Source organism: Lepisosteus platostomus, chromosome 1 (genome assembly GCF_059453375.1).
Source record: "Lepisosteus platostomus isolate fLepPlt1 chromosome 1, fLepPlt1.hap1, whole genome shotgun sequence".
Lineage (NCBI taxonomy): Eukaryota > Metazoa > Chordata > Actinopteri > Semionotiformes > Lepisosteidae > Lepisosteus > Lepisosteus platostomus.
In genome coordinates, this window is record NC_142611.1 from 18902730 (window position 1) to 18914110 (window position 11381).

Below are 11381 nucleotides of genomic sequence, written 5' to 3' on the forward strand. Positions count from 1 at the left end.
ACATTTTTTTCTCTTTTGAATTGTTATAGTGAGTTACCATTTTGACAGTCATTTTTGTGATTGCATATCTTTACCTTTTACAAAATATTAAACATATACACACAGACTATATATATATAGGATTCAATTCCTTCGTGAAGTTTGTCTTGTAACCATCCTGATACGATTATTTTATTCAAATTACGATTCAAAACGTAAACTGAAAGGCAAGCTTCTACAGTATCTCAAGCTTTTTGTGTTTTGTATTTTTGGGGGGTTTATGTAAGAATTCAGTTAGATTTACATGAAGCATCTCTCTCGGTTAAAGTCCATTCCTAAAACAACATTTCTCACGTGGCTTAAATAAAATGCGTTCCTCATTACACAGTTTAAAACCTAAAACCCGTCGGTGACTGCAATAATTCTGCTTTCATTTTTAAACTAAGTCACTTGTTGACGTTATCCAACCAGCGAACACCAACTCTACCCATTGTCATTGGTTACATTGAACATCCTCGCCGTACGGTGATGCTGTTATTCACAAAGACATTCCCGCCGAGAGCCAATCCACAGTCTCCGAGTATTGCGGAACTTGCTCGTTTGCAGCAACGTAAATCGAAGTGGAAAAGGGCCCAGGAAATATGTAGCTTTGGTGAATTAGGGCTCGGATAGAGACACGTTCAAGATGGTGTTAGAAAGCATTGCTAGAATCATAAAAGTCCAGCTTCCAGCCTATCTCAAGAGGCTACCTTTGCCAGAAACAGTCGGCGGTTTTGCAAAACTCACAGGTAAATATTGCATTCTTTGTTCGTTACCTAAAATCGCGTTATGCAAAGATAATTGTATAGCCAGGGAGCCGAGAGAGTTTTTTTTTACGCCATTCAACTTTGAGTTTGACACGAAGTTTGTATTCGTAATTGTTTAGTATGAATAAGACATGTGCCGTACATTCCGTGACATTGTAGCATCACGAGGTAAGAAACTGAATTATTTGACTTTTAAGGAAAAAAGAACAATGCATGAGGTTAAATAAGAACAATGAACTTCGCTTTAATAAACGACGGGTGCTATACTTGGCCAGTTAAGAATAGACGAAATACTGTACTGTACAGTATGTCTGGAAAGATTTCTCAGAGGGTAATGTTTTACAGCCATAGACAGGGAAGGTCAAATTAAATGTAATAATAAGACGTACTCGAACAGTTTTACATATCACTTTGGTTTGCAACCTTTGACTAAAATTAAAAGGATTTTACTTATAGTGCATGTTACTGATAACGCGTGGAAAAAACTGCGGAGGAAAACAGAAATTGGAGATCATTTGTCTTCTTTGTGAATTGGGTTACATCACGTAGGGACCGTTAAGTTAATATTTCCAGAAACCTTCAATAATAACTTTTAACTTAGCAGAAATGGTCGAATAGCATGTAGAAATTATTTAAAAAATAAAAATATGATCTAAATGCAAGTAGTTAAAGTTTTTAAAAGAAGTAAGTGGGAATAGATCTCAGTTATTACTTTGCTCAAGGGTCATTTTATGTTATTGCAGATGTGAGTTCTACCTGTTTCATGTGGAGGTTTCTAAAGAGTGCTGTGCCTGCACATCACTGTGGAAATATTAAATAATGGTTCTAATGTCCTTCTTGAATTACAAGATGAATTGAAAAAACGCTTAAAGTGGACTGTCACTTTTAATTCCTATAATTTGAAACTTTTATAATGGGGAATGGTAGCCAGTTCCAAATTACAAGTCGCTGCAATATCTGCTGCTTGTTCAATTCTTAAAGCATGGTAACATTTGTTTGGCATGTGAAAGTGGATAATTGACTAGTGGTTAGTTAGATTTATAGATTAGTGGTTGTTTGAGGGCCAAGCTGAATTGCAGAGAACTGGTTTATGGCAACTTGAAAAGAGAAACGACAACAACAAAAAACTTGAGTTATGACTCTTGTGTTCAGCTTCACACTGATGAAGAATGTGTGCCATGATGAAAAGTAGAACAGTTTTTCACAGTGCCACTGTGGACAGCACCCCTGTCTCACGACAGTCGATGGAAGCCTGAGAGCTTCTGCAGTTGCCAGTCTGTACTGGGCCTTAGTCTTATTTTCTGGCGCTGTAATACTTTTCACTGGCTAGGCTCTACAGGGGTTACTGCATTTCTGCAGGTATTGTGTATTTGCTGGAACATCTCCTCTCTCTTGTGCCGGTCAAAAAAGGCAAGACAAGGAAAGGTAAAAGCAGTGCTGTAAACCTTGACTCTTGTTGTCGATGTGGGCAGGAGATGACCGCCTTTACAGGGGATAACAAAGCAGGTTCTTTTAGTTCATTTCATGTTTGCTGTACTGCTTTGAAAGATAATCAGGTACTGTAGGTGGGTGAAAGATCCGATCAGGCAACACAAAGTGATTCGGAGGGAAACAACGTGCTAACATTTATTACTTGTCTAGAATATATTTATCTTATTTTCAGAAGCTGTCATGCTTAAAGCTGTGTTCCCAGGATAACACAGCTATAAGCATACATTTTTGGTATTAGTGCCAAATAACTCTTGAGGTTTTTGCATGTTATTTTATATTAGGCGATCATATGTGCTCAATTCCAACTTAGGTCTGGGTTCCTAAGTTTCAGATAAAAAACATCTGTATGACTCGGCATGTCCAGACTTAAGAAGGAGAGCAGTCTTGAATGAAAGCATGTGACTGGCGTGGTATATAACAAATGCTGTTTCATAAGACCAGCTAAAAAAAAAACCCTCATGTTAACAGCTAATGATTTTAACTCTTCATTTTCATACACTAAAGTTGTTCTAAACTTTTTTTTAACTTTTAAAGATTTATTTTCAACATCTAAGAACATACTTTTTTTACCTGATTTAAGTTGTATAAGAATAAGCAAAAATGGGTACATAAAGACAACTTGTGTGGTGTTGTTTGTGAGTGGTGACATCATAGCAGTTAATTATATAAATGAATAAAATTCAGCAGCCTTGATTATATGAACGTGGATTTTTATTCAGCTTATTGGTAGGAGCTGAACTGGCATTAAAATCTCTCCACCGAGACCTGTAATGCGTTATTTTTTTCTCCATGTTGAAAAGAGGGTGTTTTTAGGTTTTCTTCTGTGTTTACATTTCCAAAAGATGAGTGGACAGTCCTCCTGTGTCCTCTCGACCAGTGTCTTTCCAATTGAATCACCTGCAAATTTGAAGGAAAATGATTAAAATGATAGAAATAACCAAAACAAATCATAAGTGCTAATAAGCTGTATTTAGACCATTTCTAAACTATTGTTCATTTATTCTTAAAACCAAATTGCATGAAAAAATAACAGCCGAAATCAAGCCAATGTTCCCAAGACAAGAAAACCTTCTTAATTACTAATCGTATTTTAACACGATTAATGGTGAGATTATAAAATGAAGCAACTAATGTTAATACAAAAATGCCTATTGTTTTTTAAGAGGTTTAAAAATGCAGGATCGCACATTACAGATTAACCCCAAAATGTATTGTCTGCGGCAGGAGAAAACTAATAATAACTGTATAAAACATTAAAGGAGAACAGCTAGGTTCAGTAAAATACAGAAGAAGGCAGTAGTGGCAGAAAAGATAACATTTTGTTATATAGGTTATATTCTTCAGTTTCAAACTTCATTTCCAAGATACAGCAATGCAACCTGCCTGTTTACCTTATTCAGCTTACGATGCAATTGTAATTTGCATTATTAAAGATAATACATACGACATGACCACAAAAACAAATCTAACTCCCATTTAAATCCTGTAGTGTTCTGAGTTTGAGAATGTGGGGAATTGTTTTTAAAAAGGCCCTGTTTAAGTCAGAAATTGAACCGAATGGGCAGAAATAAAGATTTAACGTCTGGCAAAATGCTTGTTGAAGCTGTAAAATCTGTATTCAGTTCAGGATACTGAGGTGTGAGATGGAAATCTTCAACAACAGCATAACCACAGCTTGTCCAGGAGTTTTAAGACTGAATTGATCCACAATAGGTAAACCTAGCCAACACTTCTGAGTGGTGAGTGCTCCAGTTTATCTGAAAGGGTTTATCTTCTCCACAGTTGAGAAGTGGACAGAGAAGTTTAAGTTCTGCATATTCCTTTTCTTCATTAAACTGTTCAAGAAGTGTCTAAATGTTCAGGAATCAGAATATGTGAACATAGCAGGAATGAGCAAAAGCAAGAGTAACATCCCCTTTACCCCCCTGCTCTGTCTGAACGTCACTTGCTCCTTTCAAACTGTAAACTTATGCAGTGGCCCTTTCTGTGTTTTTGAGCACAGCTGAGCTGTAAATATTAGCTGTAGATAAGATGACAGCATGGCTGTTAAATTTTTCTTCACACGTACATCTTTTGCTAATTCCTACCAATCTCTAGCTAATTTTTAAAACTGTGACTGTTTGACTGTTGCATTATTTCATGTTTTTTTTTTCTGCTTCAATAAAAAGAAGTTATTAGTCTCCAAAATGCATTATAGTGAGTAATAACTGTAGGAGAGTAAAAACATTTTGCCTTAATAAATACTGTTTACAAAACCACACATTAGCAAAAAAAACAAATAAAAATACACTAAGTGAAAAATACCATTTATACTACCACATTAATTTTGCTGAAGACCACCCATTCAATAAATTTTGCATAATACTTTTCTGTTTTCTAGTTTTCTACTCTGCTGAGTGATCTATTTGCTGTAAAAGGACAGCAGTTTTGCTGTGGTGCATTTCTGTGGACACTTGATTTAGAAAACAAACATATTCAGGTATACAGAGCTATGTTCAATGCATTTTATTTTCATTCCATGCAAATTAGGAACTGCAGCACCAGAAGAAGGTGTGCCCATTATAATTTTCAGCTAAATGAAACAAATAGTAGATGCAGGCAGATGGTTCTGCTTTAGTGCTTTTTGCTATGCGCATTCACATTTGTTGCAAATTAAATACATAAAACTCTTTACCAATCAACAAAAGGAAACCACACCAGTGTTAGAATGCACCACCAAAAATAATACTTTGTGTACAAATGGCTTTTTTGCCAGCACCAAGAAAATTGAAATTTAAGCCCTGCCTGCTGTTCTCTGTTCAGTGTCAGAGTGGTTACGGCTGCTGCCTCTTCTTGGGATTCTTGCCCTGCTGGGTTACCTCACCATCCGCCCTTTCCTGCCCAAGAAGAAAAAACAGAAGGATAGTCTAATCAACCTGAAGATTCAAAAGGAAAACCCTAAAGTCGTCAACGAAATCGACATTGAAGATCTAAAAAGCACAAATGCCTGTTACTGCAGGTGTTGGCGTTCCAAAACGGTGAGAAGTTCGTCTTTTCTGATACATCAAACACTCAAGACTAACCTCTTTGTCTCCTGGGGATAGAATGATGTAAAAGGAATAAGCCTCATAATTGTAGTGTAAACCTTTTCTGTCTGAAAATAAAAGTTAATTTTATGTCTTTTAGAGAATGAGAGGTTGTTTTCACATGGAGTTGAAGACAGCCCATATTACTGTGTTCTTTTAAAGAATATTTTTTTCTATTTTGTTTAAAATTGTAAATGCAGGAATCATCTTGTTGAGCTTGCTTTTCTCATGAAATTATCACTTTTGTTTTGACTTCAGAGCTATTTGCTGATTCATTTTGGAAGCCTTGGGGTACTGCATCTAATCACATGGCTACGCCGTGATTCGTCTGTCAGAGCAGTATGACCTCAGAAAGTTGAAACAAATGCTAGATTGTCATTTCCTTTATTTTTACAAATGATAAAAACTTAAACAAAATGGATTCTAACTCATGTCAAGCACTGCTCTCCACCCTGTGTCCCTCAAAATGGTTTTTGTTTGGATTCCAAAAGGGCATGCACAGCATCAGTAAATGAAGAAGTGAGCCAATTGAGGTTGAATAAGTAACGGACACTGGTAGTGAAGCAAACAACACAGATAGACTATCTATCCATTTTCTAAATACATATTCCAATTCAGGGTTGCAGGGGAGCCTGAGCCTCTTCTGGCCAGCAAAGGCTAAAAGGCAGTGTACCCCCTGGATGGGATGCCAGTCCATTGCAGGGCAGACACAGATACAAACATGCACACGTTCACACCAGGGCCAGTTTTCCCAGAACCAATATGTTTTTGGACTATGGGAAGAAACCAGAGCACCTGGAACAAGCAATCATGGGGAGAACACGCAGAGTCCACAAAGACAGCACCCCAGGTCTGGAATTAAACCTAGGGCCCCAGCACTGTGAGGCAGGAATGCTGACCCCTGCACCACTGTCCTGGCCCTACAAATAGACTGAATTAAAAAAAAATAATTGTAGCTGGCTTTGAAATGAGAAGTCGTTCTTCTTTTGTTACATTTATGGAAACACATTTGTAGTGTCCCTGTCTTGGAGGAAGGGTGTATTTGCAGATGTTCTTTATTCAGACACCACCACCCGAAGAGCTCAGTGATTTTGGTCAATTATGTCCGATAACAAGCTGATTGAGGTTATTAAAAGCAAAGGTGAGCTGTAGTCCTACTAGCCCTGCAGTTCTGAGAACCTTGATATTCACTAAAAAGGGAATTCTATCTGCTCTTTTAACAACTGAAGTATTTACTGTATTTGCTGGCTTGCAGTACAGATTACCTGTGTGTTTCAGGTCAGGCTTTCTGTAGTACAAATAAAAAATCTTTTTGTATTTGCTTCCATTGAAATTGTTTTTTTTTTTTAATTTGAGGCCTTACATCATTCACATTTGATGTGTATGATCTTTTTATCCATTTGTTTGGTTTCCAAAGACAGGAGGGAAACAGCCAAATGCAAAACCTCCAGTTGCTTTTCATGAGAGCTTTTAGATTCAGCTGTGTGAAGGAGAGCAGTGAATTGTAGGCCAAATAGCTTTCTCTGCCTTTTCCACAAGTAGAGATTTGTTGTTGATTTGCTCTTAAGTGTTTCTAAATGCTCAGATTTCCTCTGTTCTACAAATTCTCACTTTGCACATTTGCAATCAAGTGTTGTGAAAAATGGCACAGAGAGATTTATGCACCTGTTTGTTTAAAGGGATTTTGTTATTTGATGTCACGGAGAGTAGAACTTGTTGATTCCAAGCCTGGCTATGGTTTGCTCAGAATTTAAAAAACTAGTTGCTTCATTTATTTCTTTTACCTAGAAATGGAGTTGGATCTGCTTTATTATGCTGATCACCAAAAGAAACAGATTAAAAGCATGAAAAGATTGGAGATCAAGTTTTACTCCATGTTATCATTTTCAAAAGTGTAGCATAAGCATGAAAGTCTGTAGAGGGACAACTTCTTGGTCTGTGAAATACTTTTTGTGGCATATAGAAAAAAACATTGCGGTTGTTTCAAGATTCTTAATATTGCCCTCTACAGTATTTTAACATTTCCACTCTATGTCTAGAATAGGTGTAAACACAGTGAAGTTAATAAGACACCACAAAAACACCCTGTAATATACAGTCCCTTGATTTATGTCATACTGGCCACATCAAAGCTGTATTTTAGAACAAATTCAGTGTATATGGCTGTCATGTCTCGACATATTCAGATACCTGAGGTGAAAGCAGCTTGCAGAGTTCTCGTATACTAATTTAAAATCCATTTTAATAAATGTTCAGTGCATTCTGTAGAATGCTTGGACAGAGGGAATGTATTGGAAGCTACAGGTCAATTCTGAAGAATGTGTGATCTTTTTAGTTTTTATTTTTTTTAACTAAAATAAGAGAAAAGAGGTCTTGAAAAGACATTTAATCATGAATAGTTACTCATGTTGCTTCACCTCAGCATTGTAGTAAGGCTTGCTTAAACTGGTTGGAGCCTGTGCATTGTACTGTCCTTATTAATACATTTTGGTCTCTCTGCATATTTTACTTTTAAAACAGCCATTGTGGTTAGAGGTCACTCTCTGTTGGAATTGTAAGAGATGGGTATGGCCGTGTACATTTGTGATTATAGCAGAAGGCTTCTAGTTGGCTTTTGGCTTTTTAACACCACTCTGTTCCATTTGCATTATCGGCTTTTTAACACTTTTTTTCTTTCCTGTTTCAGTTTCCTGTGTGTGATAAATCGCACATAAAACACAACGAGTTGACAGGGGACAATGTTGGACCGCTCATTCTGAAGAAGAAAGTTCTATAATCCATCTTTAGGCCTTGTCATCACATTATGGTCCTTATGGTTTTTGTGATTGTAGCTATTTGTTTTAATTTTAATTTGTATTTTAATGTTTTTGCACCTCTCTGTACTCCCCTTCAGATAATGAGAATCAATAATTGTGGCTAATGTTTGATTTTGTATAAATTCACATGTTCGAAAAGAAAAAGATACATGTCTGGATTTCGAAGGCGTCAAAGTTCGAACTGTGTTTTGTTCTTCTGCCTCACTGGACTGTTTTGGAAAACCTTTGTAAAATGTCAAAAAATTTCAGTGTTGAAAAATACATTCTTTTTCAATGTCGAAACTTTTAAATTCACACGAAATCCAATCTTTTAAACTTTGACATGATGATGATACATTTCACTGCCTTTGTCAAAATTTTTGGAGATGTGTGGCCAAACCACATTCCTATCCACTGCATTTTGGAAAGGCAAGCTGTATAAAAAAAACTGCACTTTTGAGGTGGACTAAGGTCCTTGGGCTCATTAGCTGCGGACATTAAATTTTAAAACTATTCCAAGATTAGTCAGTAATGACGCAAATTAAAACTTAAGATCCTGGGCAATAACCCTTTCATCACTACCTGTAGTTGCTGTTGGGGATCTTTTTTCAATTAGAGGGCATTGACTTTATAAAAAGGCAGTAAAGTGTTAAATCCATCAATACCACCACAGTCTCTATCGCTTCAAGCTAGTTAAAATAATACTAATTTATTTCCACTCTGATACACTAGATGTAAGTGAAGCTGTAGCTGTTATAAGTAAGCACCAAGCTATTTCATTAGTGTGTTTTTGGTGTTTTGTGCTAATGTTTATCACAGTGGTGAAAACAGCTTCCTTACATTTCCTTTTAATCTTATTTAAAGATGCCTAAGACTTTCTAAAGGCATTTTTTAACCTTTTAGTAGTTCCAGAACAGCAGGAAGGAGAAACAAAAAGGAATGGGTTATACAAGTTAGAAGCAGAAAAGCTGTGAGGAAAATAAAAAAAACATCAGAACTCCATATTGAAAGCTAGATGTGTAATCACTTTTTTGTCTTGTATATCATAGCAATTCTTTCCATGAGTCCTGAAACTGTCCAGCTCTCTCTGACTATATTCTGGAAGCACTGTTACAGTCTACCATTCAGTTGTTATTTTTTGGTTTCAGTCTTGTGTGTCGAATTCCCAAGTTTATTTGTAAAAGTTAAAAGGTAAAAAGCAATACTATTTAAGAACACATGTCAGATTCTATGCTGATTCAACTAATTATTAGCTTTATATGTTCCATGATTAAATAATTGTGTAAAAAAATAGAGAACAATGTTTAATAATAAAAGTGTTTACATCAAGTTTTTTTTCCATTTTAATTTTTATCATTTTTGTGTGCTGTATTTTAAATATGATAAATTTACCATTTTCTAAAACTGAGGACTGCATAGCGAAAGTTTTGTTTTCCTGTACTACTTTGTAACGAGTTGACTGGCAGTAAATGACCAGAATTTCATGAATTGAAAAAGAAAAGATGTGAAAAATGTGAAAGCATAAACATAGATTATGTAGTTTCCTCAGTTAATCTGCTTAGTCTAATAACAGTCAGTACATTTGGCACATACTGTAGCATTCTGAAAGAAAGGGGTAGGGGATCTCTGAAGGGCTGCTCAGCTCAGACGGACTGAGGGAATTGCTCACTTCATCAACCACTTTCTACTAAAAAAATGCTAGCAGCCTTATCACCCTGCAACTCACAACTGACAATGCACTGCAGCTAAGCAGGAGTGAGCCTCATGGCCTCCTAATAATCCCCATCTCTGAATTACCAGACTATGGCTGCCGTCGCATCATCCAGGTGGGACTGCACATTGGTGGTGGTCGAGGGGCGTCCCCATTACCTGTAAAGTGGTGTGGAGTGTCCAGAAAAGTGCTATATAACTGTAAAGCAACGTCTGTGGAAAACAATTAGAAGGCACTTTACCAGCCATACAACAATAAAACAGGAATGTTAGGAAATATTGATAATTATAATATTACAAAAATTCACAATTGACAAGAGACATACTGCAAAAATGACATTTTTCAGAACATTTAAAACATTCCCAGTGACAACAAACTGAGACAGATCATTTGTTTCCACCACTTCTGCAGCTCATTCCCTTGTTTTAGAGATGAGTCTTCTAAATGCTGAGCAGCTAGTGAGGGGATGTAAAGGTTCAGAAGTGAGACCTTAAAACCAGCTCTCCAGTCAGATCTATCATTGTCAGGGCCTTCACTGCTACAAGCTGAAGTCTTACCAGTTATTTTTTCCAGCTACCAATGCATAAGGGGCATTGCAATGAGGATAAAGATTCATAGGTTCTCAAAAAAGCTTTGAAGGGTGTTTAAACTACATACAGCACATACAGAGCCCTGCCGTACATTAAAAAGTGCCACCTCCAACAGCACAGTACATATTCCGTATATCCCCTCATGATCCTTATTTTAAAATGAGAAATCTGTTTTATATATTGACAGCAAAGTTATAGATGCCTCTGCCACCTTCTTTTTCTGCTACCTTTGCGTACAACTCTCACACTGGGCCTTGGCCTCATGTACACATTGGCTCATTTCGCAAAACCTCACACACAGCCCTCTCCCGGCCCTTCTGGAAACTAAGAGAACTACATTTCCTGAGGGACAACAACATCCAAGAATCAGATGCTTTACTGTGTGAATGTTTGCATAGGTAGGATGTATTTGGCTTAACCCACTTGGTAAAGGGACAGCACCCCTAGCCACAGGAAGAGGAGGCTCAAACCTTTACATAATTACATAACACAACTGCTCTATTTTCACACTGCCTGTGTACAGTTTTTATATGTGCCTGATTTTTACCTGAACTTAACCATCCATCCATTTTCTAACCAATTCATGGTATTGGGGGATCCCGAGCTTATTCTGGCAAGCAACAGACACAAGGTGGGGTGCAACAAGGACACTTACACTCACTCAGTGCCGATAGGAGGAAACACAGGGAACACATACAAACTCCACACAAAGACACTCCAGGAATTGAACCCAGGGCCCCATCCCTGCAAGGCAGGGATGATATTCATTGTGCCACAGTGCTGCCCACTTACAGGGCTAAGTAAATAAGAATAGTGAAGAACGTCACGGTGACTTCTAATTGAACTCATTCTGGTACCAGAGTGTGTCCATTTAAAAGACGATCACCAACAACACCTTATTCATAATACTGCCTGAATGTTCCATTGTTTTGATGTGTTACTGA

The 11381-nt window shown here is 37.1% G+C and overlaps 1 protein-coding gene across 1 annotated transcript; it reads left to right on the forward strand.

The window, feature by feature from the left end:
- Window positions 1–529: 529 nt before the first annotated feature.
- cisd2 (CDGSH iron sulfur domain 2) lies at window positions 530–9465 on the forward strand. Its single transcript, XM_088626561.1, has 3 exons — window positions 530–767; window positions 5079–5293; window positions 8028–9465. Exons 1-3 carry the CDS (start codon window positions 665–667, stop codon window positions 8115–8117), a joined length of 408 nt encoding a protein of 135 aa, XP_088482687.1. The 5' UTR covers window positions 530–664; the 3' UTR covers window positions 8118–9465.
- Window positions 9466–11381: the final 1916 nt, after the last annotated feature.

What these genes read in the sequence shown, in the direction of transcription:
- cisd2 (XM_088626561.1), top strand. Translation starts at nt 665, where the DNA reads ATGGTGTTAGAAAGCATTGCTAGAATCATAAAAGTCCAGCTTCCAGCC. An exon ending in CGGTTTTGCAAAACTCACAG is followed by an intron (nt 768 to 5,078) that starts GTAAATATTGCA and finishes TTCTCTGTTCAG; the next exon opens with TGTCAGAGTGGTTACGGCTG. An exon ending in GGTGTTGGCGTTCCAAAACG is followed by an intron (nt 5,294 to 8,027) that starts GTGAGAAGTTCG and finishes TTCCTGTTTCAG; the next exon opens with TTTCCTGTGTGTGATAAATC.